The 19,640-nt window shown below is 51.9% G+C and overlaps 1 protein-coding gene across 1 annotated transcript in view; it reads right to left on the minus strand.

Moving 5' to 3' along the window:
* The window catches only part of LOC119104768 (uncharacterized), a 179,734-nt gene that overhangs the window by 128,710 nt on the left and 31,384 nt on the right, over nt 1-19,640 (minus strand). Inside the window, 1 exon segment of the mRNA XM_037228487.1 lies at nt 8,984-9,118. Within this exon segment, the coding sequence (XP_037084382.1) occupies nt 8,984-9,118 (135 nt within the window).

A 19,640-nucleotide genomic window follows, 5' to 3' on the forward strand; every position in this document is an offset into this window, starting at 1 on the left:
CTAAGACTAAGCCCATTGACCTTCAGTTAGATATGAAGGTCAAATAAGGTCAACATAAAACCACTTCATTGCCAAAAATTGCTTTATGAGGTAGTTTTTAACTCTCATTTCAAAGTTCAGGATCACACCGGCATCAAACGGCTTGTTTTTTTTACTTAATGAAAGCCAGGGTGAGGGAGATGACTCACCCCCAAAACGACCCCGATCAAGCTTTCCCTTAGAGAAGCATGCTGCCTGTACTGCTTGTGCTGCTTGTAGTGGTACCAGTTGTAAATTAAAGGGTGGAAAATAGTTTTTTTGGTCATTTTTACAATGGTTAGTTCAAATAACGTCAGTGACTTGAGATGAACACCACAAGCATTTTGCTTGTAAAATATATCTAGGTTAATGTTGGTTATGTGAAGAGATCTGAAGGTACTTCGGACACCGGTCTGTAGTTTACATTTATCTGACCATGCTTGATCGGAAGGTCGCAACTTATGGACCTCAAAACTTGCCATAAGTGAATTCACATAAAGCCGTACACACCCTCTGAATTCGGCATCCCTAACGATCGTAGTTCGTCTTGGTAGATCTCAGAGGTCAGCTTGACCCCCGGACACGGCGCATTCAACCGGACATTTTGGGCGTGTGATGGGTGATTTTTGTGAAAATATACCGGATCTGCGACATTTCACGTGTATTTTCTTCGAAGATCAGTTGTGTTCGTTCGGGTGGGAAAGCCGACAGATGTCCATCAAACAATGTTTCTCTGTGGCAGACGCAGTGTGATATTATGCGGCGGGCCCGGCACGGCAAGAGCCGTCACCGGGTCACATCCAATTCGTTAATGGATTTCCATTCACAGCAGTAGTCGATGTGTCTGAGCGCTAATTATGGTATGACGAAACAGCTGAGACCCGCTCTCTGGAGGCCTGCCCCACCCTCGGCCGGTGGGGAGCCAGCCGGCGCCAGCACGGCCGAGCGCGGTTAACCCCGTGGTGATGGCATGCCTCCCTCCCGCGGTTAACTTTGTGGTGATGGCACGCCTCGCATTGTTAGCTCCGTAGTGATGACACGCCTCGCACGGTTAAGTCCGTGGTGATGGCACGCCTCCCTCTCGCGGTTAACTTTGTGGTGATGGCACGCCTCGCATTGTTAGCTCCGCGGTGATGACACGCCTCGCGCGGTTAACTCCGTGGTGATGACACGCCTCGCACGGTTAACTCCGTGGTGGTCACATACACAGCCGAACCACGACCAACCGAAAACCCCGGTGACAGGGCCGCAGCGCGGGGAGCACAGGGGGGGGGGGGGGGGAGGGCGCTCCGGCGATAAGACTAGTTCTGGGCAATTCTGTGTGAATCCGCATGTCAAGTGAAGTCACACAGAATTACCCAGCCTTAAGCGTTATGGTCTACATGCAGAAGCAACACAAGTCGGGACCACAGCTGGAGCGCGTTCCAACGCTATCCGACGCACAGCACTAAGCCCTTAGAACACTGAGTACCCAGAGATATGTCAGAACACAGAGCACGTGCACGTGTCCGAAGTCCCGCTATCAGCACGCCGGTCGACGGTGACAAACGTCACAGTTCGGTGGGGTTAATTCACGGAGAAGCAAAGGCCCCGCCGGCGGAGGTAGCAACTCCGTGACGGCGTTGCAGTAGGAGTTGACCAGTGTCCCTCGACGCGTGGAGTTACAGACGGTTGAGTTCCCCAACCGCTCAAGTGTGTGTGTGTGAGTGCGTCGCTCGAGTGTGTGTGAATTCGAGTGTGTTGCACTCCTGCTCGTCAGAGCGCGGTCAGGCCTACCCCGGCGTACACACACTGGGGTTCGAGTGTGTCGGGTTTGAATATGTCGCTCTAGTGTGTGGGTTCGAGTGTGTCGGGTTCGAGTATACTGTTGGTTCGGGTTCCTGTCGCTCTAGTGTGTGGGGTTCGGGTGTGTCGGGTTCGAGTATGTCACTCTAGTGTGTGGGATTCGAGTGTGTCGCTCTATTGTGTCAGGTTCGAGTGTGTCGCTCTAGTGTGTGGGATTCGAGTGTGTAGCTCTAGTGTGTCGGGTTCGAGTATGTCGCTCTAGTGTGTGGGACTCGAGTGTGTCGCTCTAGTGTGTCGGGTTCGAGTGTGTCGGGTTCGAATATGTCGCTCTAGTGTGTGGGACTCGAGTGTGTCGCTCTAGTGTGTGGGGTTCGAGTGTGTCGGGTTCGAGTGTGTCGCTCTAGTGTGTGGGGTTTCGAGTGTGTCGTTCTAGCGCGTCGGGTTCGAGTATGTCGCTCTAGTGTGTGGGGTACGAGTGTGTCGGGTTCGAGTATGTCGCTCTAGTGTGTGGGGTTTCGAGTGTGTCGCTCTAGTGCGTGGGGTTCGAGTGTGTCGGGTTCGAGCATGTCACTCTAGTGTGTGGGGTTCGAGTGTGTCGGGTTTGAGTATGTCGCTCGAGTGTATAGGGTTCGAGTGTGTCGCTTTAGTACGTTGGATTCGAATGTGTCGCTATAGCGTGTGGAGTTTGCGTGTGCCGCTCTAGTGTGGCGGGTTCGAGTGCGTCGCTCTAGTGTGTGAGGTTCGAGTGCGTCAGGTATGTCGCCGGCGACGCCCGAATCCAGCACGTCCAGCGGCGGGACAGCGACGCAGGGTCGCATCAGTGGAGCCGCCACGGCTCAACCGACGCCGTCGATGCAGCTTGGTGCTACGTGAACAGGTTGACCTGCTGATCCCCATGGAGGTCACATTCCCATGGTCCTCATGGAGGTTCACATGGAGGTCCGCGTCTTATGGTGTGAGACTTCACGTCTTCGACGCTGTCGACGGCCGCGCATGAGACCTTTACCCGGACTAGCATATTATCAGTTCTCGTTTTATGGGCCATGCGTAAATCAGCCACTACGCTTGGCCTCAGGCTGATGCGTGTGTTGAGCACTCGCTGTTCTGCGGATTTCAGGGATCTGTTGGCGGAATTCAGGCAGATGCCTTGGTTTCCTGTGCTCTTTTGGCTATGCCCAGATCTGTCTTACCAAACTGACAGCTGATTGCGTGGTTTTCTTACAATATGCGCACCGTTTGACACAGCCTCTTATGATTTTTACGTCTCAGATTCATTGCATTGAATCTGGATCCAACATCATCGCAGCTCTAAGTGAAGGCATTCTCTGGCCTGCTCAGTATCCGCTTTTATGCGCTCTTTTTGACTTGTGAGCGCGTGGAGCACCAGTTGGCTACGTCTTTGTTCGATGGTGCAGATCTTCAGAATTTTACAGGCTCTCTCGAAATGTCTCGCTGAGTTCAGCGTCAAGCATTTTGATTCTTTTACGAGGGTATTGAACTTACCCCCCTCAAACCGGATCACTTCCGATATTTCTGATTCGCCAATTTTCTGCACAGCTTCCAGAGGCCATAGTTGAGCACAAAGGCACGAATTCTTCGGAACTCTTTCCCTCTCACGTACTCGGGATTTTTATCTCTTCGCTGATCCTTCTTTTCCAGAGCTTTTCCAGAGCTTTGGGAAGGGCGCCTTCGCTGCTGTTGCCCAGATGGCGTCGGACGGGAGTCCCCAGTGACCCCAGCACCACCCAAAGCTGAGTTCGAAATAGATTCAGTCGCACCGGACGCCGCCCCCAGACATCACGCCTGAGAAGCAAGGCTATTATTGAACGCTTCGTTGTGGGAGCCGGTGTCCCAACACGGGACTGCCCACAGGTCCGTCTGGCGGTGTCGCCTGTTTCCACAGCGCTGTGCCACCGCCTGCTGGTCAGGTCATCCGCCGGTCACGTGACGTGCGCAGCACAGCGGCGTCCAGGCACATCTGATACCATCCCGCGGATGGAAACAGACTTAGCCTGTCTAAAATGCCTACCACTAAAAAGGTTCCACACATGTAATGTGAAAGCACAATACGTTCATGCGATAACATAGGCGACATAACGTGCTGTTTTGGTCGTTTCAATGCGAGGGGCTGGGATGTGCAAAATGAAGTGCTTTCGAGTGGTTATCATACGCACGACGTGAGCCCACGTAGTTTGGATTTCCGCTGAATAGCACCGGTCCGCAAACACACTGCGGAAAGTCAGGGTCATGCTGCAAATTTTTATGAAGAGAACATGTGAAATTGAAACTTCTCATCCAACGTAATCATGACTGATCACGATCATGACAAGGCGGAGAACGAATCTCACTTTCACTACCCGAAAACATGACGATATGTTTCGATTTTGACCACAAACCAATGACCGCATTCAATTACGTCTAGTCTCACAGACCCAAATATGTACCCCGCTCAGATTTTTTTTTCCGGGAGCCAGTTCCTCATTGGTGGTTCCGGAACACGAAACACCTAAACCAGTCAGGAGTAAGACAAGGAAGCAGCAGAAACCAGGATCCAGTCTCATGTTAAGCCGACAGATCTAGCAAGAACCAGGATCCAGCCTCATATTAAGCCGACTTGCAAGAACCAGGATCCAGCCTCGTATTAAGCCGACAGATCTTGCAAGAACCGGGATCAAGTCTCATATTCAGCGAAACATTGAGGACCAGGGTCCATGGTTTTGGTTTGTCGAAGGAACCGGTAGGAACAAAGAATCAAATCTAGGAACCATGCTCATTTCTACATCAACCACTCAAAAGATAAAGTCCAGGATCATAAGATAACAAAGATCCCGAAATAGCTTTCCATACTGCATTCTGGCCTTGTACACCACTTATTCCGCGCCCGGGTGTGATCAATTTCCCCACACACCCCCGTGAGGGTTTTTTCAGGATGACTTCCGAACAGCGCGATGTGGCCACGCCAAACTTTGCATAGCTAAAGGCAACTGGATAGCAGAACATTTGGTGTGAACAAAATATATGTTCCTTATAAGATCGCTGACCTATGGCGAGCCAAAGTTAGATCGTGGCTGCCAGCAAAAGGACATTTATAGGGAATCGTTCATCTAATGCGACAACGGAGTGTTAGACAAAGCCATACATCCATGAGATAGTTTCATTGGAAGTCCCTCAACTGAATGTAATAATTACAACAAATCCATTGCGGTAGGGTCAGGTATGAAGTTCAGATCGAAATAAAAACTCATTTGCCTTTTTACACAAGAGCCTCCTTTGTAAGGTAGCTTCTGGTAATCATTTCAAATGCATTGCTAATATGAACCGCAACAGACACATTACATGGACTTTTTAAAGGTCAGATTTGGTCGCTGACCTAAAGACCCAGGTCAGCATTTTGTGTTTAGGAACATAGCACCTAGCATAATCCGTGACGCTTATTTAATGGCAAAGAGGCAGCAATGTCGTATTATTCGTCACTTTGACCTTTCAAAGGTCAGCAAGGGTCACTGGGCTTTAATCAACACCTTAAACCTGTTGCTCAAAGCAGATATCTACGTTCACGGCAGTTGCGTGGGAACGTCTGCGGGCACTTTGGACACCAAACTGCGGTTTGATCTTATTTGACTTACTTAACCCCGATGCCATAGTCCAGGAACATGCAAATTCGGCATGAGCAATTTCACATACGGACCAACCCACCCTGTCGATATCGTGTCTCCAGCTATCTTAGCTTCTGAGATCTTCGGGGGGGGGGGGGGGAGTCAAATTGACCCCTCACTCGAGCGAAGGTTATTCAACCGGCTACCCGGGCACGTGTTAATAACCTGATTTGATATGATCTGCCGTGGATATTAACTCCTTACACCCCACCGCGCACGAATCATTCTGGAACCTCATATCCGGCAAGTTGTGACTCTGACGATCCGCAATCAAGTGCGGGTTTTCCCGACTGGGAAACGCGCTCACTTATTCCACCACTTGGTCAGGGTTTCGGAAGTTATTGGCAGATTCCATTACCTTTTTGAGCGTACCGGATTCGCAGTATATACCGTCACCAGTAGTGGGGTGGCTCGTTTCGGACGCGTCAAGAGCAGCCCACCGTTCCGGAAACGTTCGGGGAAGGGAAGGTGGGGGGAGCGAGCGGCGCCGGTGACGCCGGCCGCGCTGGAATGATCAGCAGGACCGGCCGGACTCCGCGGCCCGTTCAGGACTGGGTGCGGCTGGGTGTGTGTGACGGTCAGCAGCAGGACCGGCCCGGACTCCGCGGCCCGTTCAGGACTGGGTGCGGCTGGGTGTGTGTGACGGTCAGCAGCAGGACTGGCCGGGACTCCGCGGCCCGTTCAGGACTGGGTGCGGCTGGGTGTGTGTGACGGTCAGCAGCAGGACTGGCCGGACTCCGCGGCCCGTTCAGGACTGGGTGCGGCTGGATGTGTGTGACGGCCGGCAGCAGGAACGTTCAGGACTGTGTCGCGGCTGACGTGCGGAGGCGCTGGCGAGGCCGCGGCACTCTCGCTCGCTGCTGCCGCTGGCCAGGTCGCCGGCCGCGGCCCGCCCGGCTCACGACGCGCCGTATCTGACGCCGGTCGCGCCGCGGCTCCCGTGTGATCCCTGGACATCGTCGCGAGCTTCCGTGTGATTCCCTCGACCTCGTCGCGAGCTTCCGTGTGATCCATCGACATCGTCGCGAGCTTCCGTGTGATCCATCGGCATCGTCGCGAGCTTCCGTGTGATCCATCGACATCGTCGCGAGCTTCCATGTGATCCCTCGACATCGTCGCGAGCTTCCGTTTGATCCCTCGGCACCGTCGCGAGCTTCCGTGTGATCCCTCGACATCGTCGCGAACTGAGCTTGCGGCGCGGCCGCCGACGCCTTTGCATACGGCGTAAATTCACGGCAAGAGGTGACGGCCTTTATCACCTGCCGCCGGCGTCGACGAGCCAAACAAATTTCCCTGGACTGTTTGATGCTCCAAGTATGTGTTGACTCGGCTACCGATGGGCTGTCGGCCGCTTCGTCGGCTGTCGAGATTCAGCGCTTTCCGCACACTACTGCGCGGATCGCTGGGGCTCAGTCTCCTGCGGAACTTGGCCTGGGGGATTCGGACGTTTCATTGTTTGGGCGCGCCCGCTCGTTCAGTTCTGTTGGTAGCTCTTTTATCTGGAGTTTGGTCCGAATTTTTTGATTGAAGTCATTTCTGGGATTGGAACACCCCTAAGCGACCATAAACCAAAATATCATCATAATATTTAAATGGCACCTTGCCCACTTACCTTGGATGACGTTTGCAAATGGTGGTTCGCAGTACACACTGGTTGTGTATCGGTTGTATTTATGTTATCCTTGCATATCTGCGTTTTTGTCCCTTTGTGACACACTGACCTGCCCCGCGTAACCTCGTGCCATGAGGCGTGACCTGCCCCGCGTGACCTCGTGCCCTGAGGCGTGACCTGCCCCGCGTGACCTCGTGCCCTGAGGCGTGACCTGCCTCGCGTGACCTCGTGCCCTGAGGCGTGACCTGCCCCGCGTGACCTCGTGCCCTGAGGCGTGACCTGCCTCGCGTGACCTCGTGCCCTGAGGCGTGACCTGCCTCGCGTGACCTCGTGCCCTGAGGCGTGACCTGCCTCGCGTGACCCGTGCCCTGAGGCGTGACCTGCCCCGCGTGACCTCGTGCCCTGAGGCGTGACCTGCCTCGCGTGACCTCGTGCCCTGAGGCGTGACCTGCCTCGCGTAACCTCGTGCCCTGAGGCGTGACTCGCCTCGCGTAACCTCGTGCCCTGAGGCGTGACCTGCCCCGCGTGACCTCGTGCCCTGAGGCGTGACCTGCCCCGCGTGACCTCGTGCCCTGAGGCGTGACCTGCCTCGCGTGACCTCGTGCCCTGAGGCGTGACCTGCCTCGCGTAACCTCGTGCCCTGAGGCGTGACCTGCCCCGCGTAACCTCGTGCCCTGAGGCGTGACCTGCCCCGCGTAACCTCGTGCCCTGAGGCGTGACCTGCCTCGCGTGACCTCGTGCCATGAGGCGTGACCTGCCTCGCGTAACCTCGTGCCCTGAGGCGTGACCTGCCTCGCGTAACCTCGTGCCCTGAGGCGTGACCTGCCTCGCGTGACCTCGTGCCATGAGGCGTGACTCGCCTCGCGTAACCTCGTGCCATGAGGCGTGACCTGCCCAGCGTGACCTCGTGCCCTGAGGCGTGACCTGCCCAGCGTGACCTCGTGCCATGAGGCGTGACCTGCCCCGCGTAACCTCGTGCCCTGAGGCGTGACCTGCCCCGCGTGACCTCGTGCCCCTGAGGCGTGGCTCGCCTCGCCCGTCAGTTCTGAGTTGGTGCCGTGCCCTGTCATTGCGCAGGTTAATCAGCGCGTTCCTCAAATTGGCAAATGGCCACAACAAAATGGCCACAAATGGCCACAAATGGCAAATGGCCACAACAAATGGCCACGTGGTCATTTGTTGCTGTCATGCATCATTGAGCACTTGAGTCCATTTGCTAACTATGTAGTTAATAAATGAAACCTAACGCGTCAGAGTACTTTTAACACTTATATGATTCAAATGGAGAACAGCGTGAAAAGGATGAGTGCAAATCATACACAGTTATTCCAAAAAATGAGACGGAAAGCACGCCTGTCCCCACGCCGGTGCAAAGGTAAAAGCAAAAGTTCACGACGATGAAATTAAAAAAAATCCTATAAACAGCTTGGAGCAAGTAAGGTTGTGTTGGTTGTGTTACATGCAAACTGAAAGACAAAACTTGGATGTGAAAGACAGAACCCCGGTTGCGTTAATGCCACGTAAATACAGCATGAAGCTTTAGGTTATTTAGGCTTTAGGTTCAGACACTATGGTGGAGTATCCTCACCTGTGTGACACGGTGATGTAGTATCCCCACCTGTGTGATACGATAGTGGAGTATCCTCACCTGTGTGACACGATGATGGAGTACCCTTACCTGTGTGACACGATGGTAGAGTATCTTTACCTGTGTGACACGATGGTGGAGTGTCCTCACCTATGTGACACGATGGTGCAGTATCCTTACCTGTGTGACACGATGTACTCTCACCTGTGCGACACGATGGTAGACCATCCTCATCTGTGTGACACGATGGTGTAGTAGACTCAACTGTGCGACACGATGGTGGAGCATCCTCATCTGTGTGAAACGATGGTGTAGTATCCTCACCTGTGCGACACGATGGTGGAGTAGAGCAGACAGGGCGTGGAGAGTCCCGCACTACTTATCCAGATGAGGAGGATGCCCGAGATAGCTTCACACTTGCGTATCCGCCTCCGCAGCGGGTGCACGATCACCAGGTACCTGTCAACAAAACGCCGGTCGGTCGTGATGACGTCACGGAGGGAAGTAAGCCACACTGACGCTACGGACCTGCGGGGGGGGGGGGAGAGAACAGTACCACTACCACAGTCAGGTTTGCACCACCGCTGTCACTACCACTACCAGACTTCCATCAGCGCACGTTCTGCTAGACCAGTATCTCCATGACACCGGTAAACAGCTTTGACTGTTAAACTCCCAGAACATGCTCAGTGTTAATCACAAGCTGGTATCCATATCGCTTCTTTTTCTTTCTTTTTTCTCCTCTTCTCTCAGAAATACCTGGCGGACAAAAATAAACTGACAACGCATTTGGCCGAACGACATCCGGTGCACACACCCGCCCGTCGCTGCGAGATGCGCACGGCAGATGAGCACGTCAAGCCTCGTTTGACGACGGCAGCTCCCGTAATTGCCGGCGATCACCGAGCTGTCGTTGGCTGGGCGTCGCTCTGATGAAGCAGGTGCGACGCGTGCGACTGTGCTTTGGCCGCCCTGACATGTGTTTCTTTAAAGAGTGCGGCTTCGACAAGAGCTGCTTTGTCGGGATGGGGGAGGGGAGGGAGCAATGTGGGGAATGTCACCGTGGGGCAGGCGGTGGCCCTCATTAACTTTTTTGGCGCGGGTGTGGTACAGTGGGGCTGTCATTTTACTGTTTCATGACGATTTCGCATCGGTAGCGTGGCATAATCTGGGAGGTGTGTAGGTAAACGTAAAGTGATTCAATTTGATGAAACTACACAAGGCCGGTCTACAAGAGGGAAAAATGCACAAGGATCGTAAATATTTTTTGTTTACTTCATGGTTTCCATACCACTCAGATTTTGAGTTGCATGGGAACCTCAGCGAAGTGCGACGCTTCGTTTTGCAATTGTTTCTGATTTACAGTTATAACTACCAGTCTACCAGTTTGTCTCCTCATGAAGTAGCTTTTGGAGCCTTTTTACCAACCTCGTGTAACTTTTCGAGACTCCATTTGCTTTTCAAGCTCCATTTGCTCTAAAGCTCCATTTGCTTTTTCAGTTGCTGGGATCGGTGTCGAGGAAAACCCTCTCAAAATTAGGAAGGGGCATAACTACCTTGGCTCTCTACGGCTTATGCTGGAGGTCCCACTCACCTAAAGTGTCCCACTCACCTACAGAAACCCCGTTTTCCAGCGATAGGTGTGATAAATTGAGGCAATGGAGGGGGAGGATAAATAAAAATTCTTGTAAGCCTCTAGCGGCATTGCCAAACTATTTACCACGAATAAATCATTCTTTTTCTTGAGCCAGAGCCCAGCGCCTACTTTTTCAAATGTTATAACTAACGAAGGTTCATGTTTGAGAGGTTCTACAACCTGAGCAGCATTTATGACTTATCTCCAGAACAGGTTTCCATCGATAGCCATGGGAACCGATAGGGAACAATGCCATGGCGTGCATGCTTCGTTCGGACTATAATGGATGCATCCCATGTAACACGTGGCCATGGAAAACGATAGGGAGCAATGCCATGGTGCGCATGGTTCGTTCGGCCTATAATGGATGCATCCCATGCAGCACGTTAATGAGTCCCAGCCTTAGCCATAACGAAGCGTCAGTTTGAAAAATTTTATCCGCACGAGGACGTTCGGTGTGAACTCCGCAACACGGCGGCGACTGCACCCGAATTTGGCTGGAGAATTTCTCAATGTTTAGCTACAGCCACACTCCGGCCGATCATCGACCACATTAAACCGTCTCAAACCGGCGTGACAAAGGTGTATGCACAGCAGCCCTCAGGCAACTCGTCAAGCGCATACATCGATTGCAATGTGCTCGTGATTTTGGCAGTCCACCGGTCTTTTTGCATAAGTCATTGGGTGCTATGCATCGCGTCCGCGAGACCGCTGACTCGTCGCACGCCCCAAGGTAGGTTCAGGGCTAATGTGGGCGACCACGCAGGCACTCGGGGAAGACTGAACACGACGAGCAACGTGTAGTGCTGTCCTGTGCAGACTCTGCAGTGTCGAACCCAAGAGACCGAGCCTGTGACTTAATTTAGGGTAACCTCACCTAACCTGGTCTTTATTCTTTCTGCTGAGTGTTGTCAGCACTTGCCAACTGGTTTCTTGACTGCTCCATGCCCCTCTCCTTTGTGCCCCTCTTGACATTTTTCAACTCCTCGATCCCTTGCACCATACCAAACGCCGTCCTCCACTCTTCGTCTTAACGCTATATGTCTTCTTGACCGCTTTAAGGCTCTCCGATTCGGGCCTCCTCTCGCTTCGTGGCTCGAGCATCCGTGGCAGTCTCTCCCCTCCACGTGCCTCTCCTGGACGCGCTTCTACTCATGAGATTCGCTGCGTGGAGTGTTCGAAGCCTGACGAACGTTAATCACCGGTAGACATCAGTTGCTCGGGGAGCCGTCGCTTCTCCCCTTCCTCCGTGCCCATCCCAAACACACCCCTGCTCATGAAGTCGGCCAGGCGGGCTAGCCGATGTCTGGCGAACGGAGGACACCATCACCATGCAAAGATGTGCAGTGACCCCGCGCCAGCGTGACCCGTGACCCCGCGCTGCGCCGTTCGATTTCACGGGCTGGCAGGTCTGAGCGAATTGACCGGGTCGTTGCGGGGGCGGGACGAAGGCCAACCGAGCAGACCCATCGGCCGCTGCTGTGACGATCAAGGTGGAGCGAGGGCGAGACAGTCACTGTCCGCCTCAGCAAACAGCACCACCGTGGTGCTGCATGCCGCGGCGGACAGTGGCTGTCTCGGCAACATGCCGCGGCAGTTAAACACTGTCTGACAACATGCCGCGGCAGTTGACAACGTACGTGTTCCATATATTTTAGCAAGTTAGTTTTCTGCGTCATTTGTAAATAGTATTCTCCACATGACCTATGAAAAAGTTGGCATACAAAGCATGAGAAATACGAGATGAAGGGTGACAACCGGGCGACGCTGTAACCCTCGCTGGAACACTGGGACCTCAGAGACCCCTTTGAAGTTTCCGTGAAGGACTTTCAAACCTGTAAACGCATAACCCGAAAATTTCGGTACCTGAGTTCTTAGGCAGTTTCTGAAAGTCTTACCACCCATACGGGTGGCCGGTGAAATAGGACGTGGCTTGTGGGTCAGTTTGGTCAAATGCTGGTGGTGGTGAGGGTGGGGAAGGGGGTGGAGGGCTGCCAGGTCCCCTGGTCGCGCTGGAGTGAGAAAACGTCGATCCGACGACATTACGTCCGTGCGACCGCATTATTATAATATATTCGTCGGCCACACGGCGTTAAAAGTAGGCCAGGGTCATTGTAAATGCGCGGAACGCATAGCAGACATGATGCAAGAAATATCCGAAATATCATATCCGAAAGCTGCAGCACTCGGTGACTTCAGCTCCAGGTAGCGGCCATCGCAGGTACGATTTCCTTTACACAGTCCACGCTCTACCAAGAGCCAAAAGGCCCTTGTCGGCAGCAGCCCAAAAACCAGAGTGGATTCTCCGCTGGTCAGTGTGGCGAGGCGGGACAGTGGTACCACTTTTTAGTTTTTGGCTCTCTTGACCTTCGGGTAGCGGGCTGCCAGCGGACCGCAGCCCGCAACAGCTGACGACTGCAGAATCCACAGTGGATTCTACAATCGGTCTGCCAGGTGTAAACAGGTCTTCAGTTCTGTCCGGTGATAATTGAACAATAAGCACTCAGGTGGCTGATTATGACAGAAAGAAGCGCAAGCAGTGCAGCTGCGGACATTCTTTGAGCCTTTCTCATTACTGCACTGCACCGGTGATTTTGCCGACTTAAACGGAGTGTCCAACATTCATATGGGGTTTTGAACTGAAATAGCCAGCTTGAAGACCTTCCGGTGCTGTTCACAACCCTGTCCGTAAGACCTAAACTCCTCTAGTTTCTGAACCACACGCCCGTGAAAGTGGGGATAATATTGCGAGGAGAGTGCTTCAAAGTCACCTTAGCATTCCTGGTGTCATAATGACGTCATTCAAATTCTGCTATTCCATAAGCCATGTGGTAATCAAGGTCGAGGAAAATGGAACTGTCGTAGCGCCCATATCTGGCGGCGGTGAACATAATTTGCGGATATAACGACCGCCGATGGGCTCTCAGTCAATGTTGTGCAAGGAACAATGACTTAATCCAACCATAACACACTGAGCGGCATATTTACTCGACAGAGCATTGTAATGTCTAGAACAGTCTTTTCCGCTCAAAAGGCATACGAATAGTTTTAAGTGACCTTGTTTCTACATATCTGATGCTTGCTTCAATGTCTTCACATGTGAAACATTCCCTTTCATATCCAGATCAATCCGTTACCCATTTCATGTGGCCATGGTAGCAGTTTAGGCTATGTTAACAATCCAGGTGCATGTTTTATTCGAAAACATGTGCAGGGCTTTATGACCGTCTAATTTGCCCAGCTTTCTGCAGTTGCGTTCCTAATTTCAGTGCTATGTGCTATCGCACGATTTTTTAAACAAAACATTCAGTTTCCATTGAATACCATTAAGCTTGGACCATTCGTCGCTGATCATCCGTAGGGCTCAAATTAAATGGCCACGACCCACGTTTTCAGCTCAAGCGACCTGTCGGCTTAAATTGACCTATCGCTACCGGGTCTGGAAGGAACATGATTCCTCGAATAGCTGCTGAATGATTCCCCTCACATGATTACCTTCTGTCAGGCCTCTTAACCCTTTCATAGCTGCCTAATTCACAGGCGTTAACGAATTGCGTTGCATTCGACATACATAGATTACGGTTTGGTTGGTTGCCAAGCGACAAATATACATATTGTTCTTTGCTTCCGCAGAGTTTGGCTTTGTAAACCTCTCACAACTTATTTTCAAAGCCACACGTGACAAAAAGTGCAATGATCCTTCACTGGCTCAGCCCCGTCCAGCTTACACCTGTAGGCACGTGGCCCCAGAGCATACTTAAACAGCTGTGAGAGGTCCACAAAATCCCTGGCATTGGTGACGAGCGCCTATATCTGTAAACCTGGTTACATGCACCACCGGGAAAAGACGAATAAATGAAATTTTAATCATTACACGCTGGTCATTCAGCAGCTGTTGAAAGAAAAATGTTTCTTTACAACCCAACAGAGGAGTGAAAATTGCAGGCGGCCAGGTCGTTATTACGAAATACGTGTCTGGCCGTCATGCAATTGAGTCTTATGAAGGAAGATCAGCGGCGGGGGTGGTTGAAACCTGACTGTACTTCTTGAAACAGGGAGAAATCAGTCCAGATTGGAACGTCGCTGCCCAGAATCTCAGCTGCTAATAAGTATGAAACGTATTGATGGAGGTGTAATACCACCTCATCAAGGCTGGACAAACGAAACAGGCGATAGATTTAAACAAAACATAACTTATTAAAAGAAACCATTGTTTAAGCTTTAAAAACACATACACAGATATAACTCACGTCCAAGTTTCGACAGGTCTAAATTTACACCAAGCCTCATTTATACTCCTGTGCTTCCCCCCCCCCCCCAAAAACACCGTTCGCTAAATCGCGGTGACGTGGCTGATGATGAAACATTTCAAATTCTAAAGCCAGAAGACGAATCTCTCTTGATGGGAGTGGTATTTGTGAGTTGGGGGTGCGCGTTGGGGGGGGGGGACGGGGGACGGAATACATGCGAGGGTCTATGATAAGCACCCGCGCAATGGACATTTTTATCCAGTATCTGACGGGGAGCGCAAGTGAACCGCTTATATGGGCAACCTCAGCGGCCACGAGTGACGAGCGATCTTCCACCTCGACTGGCACGTCTTGCGCAGATCGTCCACGCCGTGCAAGCCGGTTCCCTTCGGCGTTTTCAATATGCCGAACCACATGAGTCGAAATCACGTGCATTTATCATATTTCCGTGGAATGACGTGACATTGCCCGTTGCCAATCCCGATGAGGCTGTGTTCGGCGGACGCCAATCCCGGTGAGGCTGTGTTCGTCGGGCGACCCGCTGGCTGGTTCGTGGGCAATATGGGAGGCACGGGAGTCTCTCGAAGCGAGATACGGGCGTCTTTCGAAGCGAGGCACGGGAGTCTCGCCTCTCGCCAGACGATACGTCTGCCACGCCGGCACAGTCGCTCCAGACCGAAAGCGTCTCGCACAATGTTTTTATTCCTTATCAAAGTTGGTCAGAAAAACATTCCTATGATCAAAGCGTGCCCACTGAGTCCTTCTTCAACTGCGGGGAAAGTTTTATAGGAAGCCCGCGTCCACTGTCCACCACCGTCTTGCCCACAATTCTTCCATAACACATTTAACTAGCTTCCGCCTACTCTGTCTGCCAAAATCTTGGTCCCTTCTCCATTGCTATTCTGTCGCCGTCCAGCGACCTCCACCACCGATCCACCATCCGCTCTTTCCCGCTCTGTACCACGACAGCGCCTGCAGAAAAGCGGACGACAGGAAACCAATCAGCTGACGGCGGCGCCGAGATAACGAACACTGATGCCTGGACAGCCCTGATGACTGGGAGCCGCCTTCCCGATTAGATGCACGACACGCACGGACATCTGTCAGGATCGCAAGCCAGCGGCATCCACGGAGAACACTGCCGTCACAGCGCAAGGTCTAAAAATTGGCGACAGCGGAAGCACGGTGGAATCTTACACGGCTCAGCTAATCCCGGCCAGAAGACCACATCATGGGTGGTCATGTGGTCATCCCGACCAATCATGAGTAAACCTGTCTTCACTAATGAAGTAATCTATGCCATTAGAAATGCATCCAAAAACGTCACCGACAGTGTATTTAATTCCGTGTCGCGTGGCCTATGACCTTTGCAGCCTAGGCTAAAGAGTCAGGGGAAGGAGGCCGATGCCGGGTAGCTCCGGTTTATCTCCATCGCTTCCCCAACTTTTCCACTATTTGGAACTAACCTGTTGAAAAAGGCAAACGGTTGGCTGACGGTTGAATACAACCGATTAGGTATGCGTAGCGCGTGGGTATGGACACAGGTCCATGGGTAGCGGTTGGGCTGGGTAAATGCAACCTTAATCCACCCTGCAGCCTGCAGGCCTCAAACGAGCCCCCGGGGCCTTGCGGTCGATTTTCCCGCCCGAGGCTGCCGCCATGCCGCTGGGGTCGTTAGCCGTGACCTAATTACCGGCTGTCGCGACCAGCCTTCTGCTGGCGGCGGTAACCCGGCAACCCTTCCACTGGAGACGGTAACCCGGGCAGTCTTCCACTGGGGGCGGTGACCTTCCGCTGGGGCAGTGACCGGCAAGCCTTCCACTGGGGGCGGTGACCTTCCTCTGGAGGCGGTGACCGACCAACCTTCCTCTGGAGGCGGTGACCGGCCCACTTTCCTCTGGAGGCGGTGACCGGCCAACCTTCCTCTGGAGGCGGTAACTGGCCAACCTTCCTCTGGAGGCGGTGACCGGCCAACCTTCCACTGGAGGCGGTGACCGGCCAGTCTTCCCCTGGAGGCGGTGACCGGCCAGCCTTCCTCTGGAGGCGGTACCGGCCAACCTTACGCTGGAAGCGTTGACCGGCCAGTCTTCCTCCGGAGGCGGTGACCGGTCAACCTTCCTCTGGAGGCGATGACCGACCAACCTTCCGCTGGGGGCGGTGACCGGCCACCTTCCCCTGGAGACGGTGACCAGCCAACCTTCCGTTGCAGGCGGTGACCTTCCGCCGCAGGCGATGACCTCCCCCTAGAGGCGGTGGCTTTCCGCTGAAGGCGGTGACCTTGCGCTGGAGGCGGTGACCCTCGGAGGCGGTCCTCCGCTGATTAACAAAAAATATCAGAGGTGAATGCAAACGCCACATGGTGAGATAGTGGGATATGAAACGCAGCGAATGCCATTGTGAGATAATGAGATAATAATGAATGTGACACCCATCCATATGCCCGAAATGTTAAAAGTCCCTTCGTCAAATGTTGATAAAAAGGACTTACAAGCTCGCCCTTTTCTATTATCATGTTGCAAAAAACCGAACACCGCACGTGATTCGAGTTAATAATTTGGATGAAGAACAGTCAAAAGTGTTTCGACTTTATATACATGTTTTTTCACCTGAGTGCAATGCTACTTCTAAATGTCCTGAGAGATACGAAAATGAGAATAAAGTTGTGCCGAAATTGTGGCCGATGATACTTCAGATAAATATATGTATTGCTATTTATCAACGGTAAGTATATGTAACCCCTTGTGACACTATGTCACCGCGCTCCTTACAACGACCCTGAAACGCAGTCCAACACAGGGAGTTTACACTGAAATGCATTCCGAGGAAGTTCAGCATTTCGGATCTCGGGATTTACTGGACTAATTCTCACGGGTCCGGTTCCAAACAATTGCCAGCAATACGAACTAAGCTTCCGTTTGGATAGCAAATGCGAAAAATGCCCGGTCGTATTGCAGCTAGCCACTGGAAATGCCCTGTCTCGAGCCTCCTGGGTTCCCGCACCGTTCTGGTGCCCACAAGGCCCCGGCCGCCACACGGCCGAACACGATCCAGCTGAGATAGCTAGATGTGCTACACCATGAAGTGTTCGCAACCACGACCTTATTAAATGCAACTTTTAAATGTAACTTTCGTGGTGGACTGCTCCATTCTAAATGCAACTTTTGTGGTGGACTGCTCCATTTCGGAGTTCGTGAAAGAGGAAAATGGCGCGTGATCACGCATGTCAACGCAGAAGGCCAACCTCCTGGCCGACAATGGCGGCTATCGGACGGCGATTAGTTAGATATGACATCATGAGCACCATGCCGCCCAGTGGTTGAATTTATTCTCTCGCAAAATTGTGATACTTGCCGCACTTTTTGACGAATATAGATGGTTTGACCCCACCTAGTGTATGCTCTTATCAGGTTAATGACAGCACTTTAAGGTGGAATACTCCATGTCAGAGGTGGCGTTTTCCGGAAATTCTTGTCCACAGTCCAATGCACGCTCAAACGTCCAAAACGTGTCGAAAATACCAGGTTCTCTCAAAGCTTCTTCTAATAACTTCCACCTGCAGCCAATAACCGTAGACAATTCGCGCCTCTCTGGATTCCCTCACCCAAATCACATGAAAATTAAGAAATTGGTCGTGGGTAAGCAATGTGTACCACAGGCTTTAGAGAACGACACGACATAATGATATCGGCTGTTCCCAAAAAAATTCAACGTTTTTCCCCGGTTCATCCAGTTTCTAAACTTAATTTAGAAGATTCTGAGCTGCCAAAGATTTAAAATCCGTTGAACACCTCTCTCTCTAGAATGAACCAAGCCAACCAGAGCAACTTTTAGAGGCTTTTTTAAAATTATTCCAACGACGGGTTAACGAGAGCAACAAATTCCATGTATTTAAGATACTGTCTCTTCTGCGTCTTTCCTTCGGCTGTAAAGCAATGGACTAACAGTTTACCAATGGTGTACCAAGGAGATAGGGAAGTTTACCAATGAGCAAACTTCCTCATTGCTGAAAGAGGTGTAAATGGTATTTAATCGCTGAACTGTAAAGACGACGAGTGTATGTTGTTGCTCGCATATCCCTTGCAAGTTACCTAGTGCTCCCTACCTGATTGATTATTCATATCATTATCGGCCGCCTTTTGAAAAAAGAAGTAAAGAAGTACGATTCCATCAGTCACAAGACCACTTCTTTATTATAACCATCAATATTAAGCTGTAGAACCGAATTTACTAGGTACCGTTGGATCGCTGGATATATCAACCTGGTTGATGAACAAAGTTAATGATCAACTTTTTTGATTATTCCTTTTTCCAATGGTTTGCATGGGTGACGTTGAGCTCAGACTAGCTGCTAAACATAGTTCATCACGTGTACTCTGAACCCACCACCAAGTCGTGCTATCCAGTTTAACGAATAATTTTGCCTTCGCCCTTCCGCCATACATGAATGCGAAGGGCTTTACGCGCCGCACAATGCTGCAGAACGCGCGCCCCGCGCCTGGGTAAACACTTTTAAGCCGGTTGCCAGTCGACGTTCCCATTTCAGTCGGGCCAAACAATGCACCCTCCCTGGGACGTACCCAGTGCCGCTGGATTACGAGTCCAGCATCTTTCAGCTAGACCACGGAGGTTTTTGACTCGTTTATTTTTCTTAAAGCAGTATTGTCATCGTGCCATTTTGAACGCGGAAAAAGCTTTAAATTGTGTTTCTATTGTATCGTCCGCGAGGTGTTTGCTACTAAGCTGGGCGCGTCCATCACGCGCGTACCATGGGGCAGGGTGACTCAATGAGTCTCGCTTCCCGCCACGACCGTATAACCCCTCTGATGACCTTTCAGGAATGGCCCTAGTTTGCTGACGGTTTTCTGGTGGTCGCGCTGCCTTATGGTCTCTCTTGCATATGAACTCTCAACTCTTGCTTGCATATGAATTTGCATATGAACTCTCATGTGAACAGACTAAGACTGTTAGTCTGTTAGTCTGTCACTGACGAAGACACTTGGTCTGTTCTGTTCTGTTGTTCTGTTCTGTTCTCGAAATCTGTTGACACGTACTCTAATCCATCCAAATGTTCACTTTGTTCGAGCTATACTGCCCA

The sequence above is a fragment of the Pollicipes pollicipes genome, unplaced genomic scaffold, assembly GCF_011947565.3.
Source record: "Pollicipes pollicipes isolate AB1234 unplaced genomic scaffold, Ppol_2.1 Scaffold_6052;HRSCAF=7182_pilon_pilon_pilon, whole genome shotgun sequence".
Classification (NCBI taxonomy): Eukaryota; Metazoa; Arthropoda; class Thecostraca; order Pollicipedomorpha; family Pollicipedidae; genus Pollicipes; species Pollicipes pollicipes.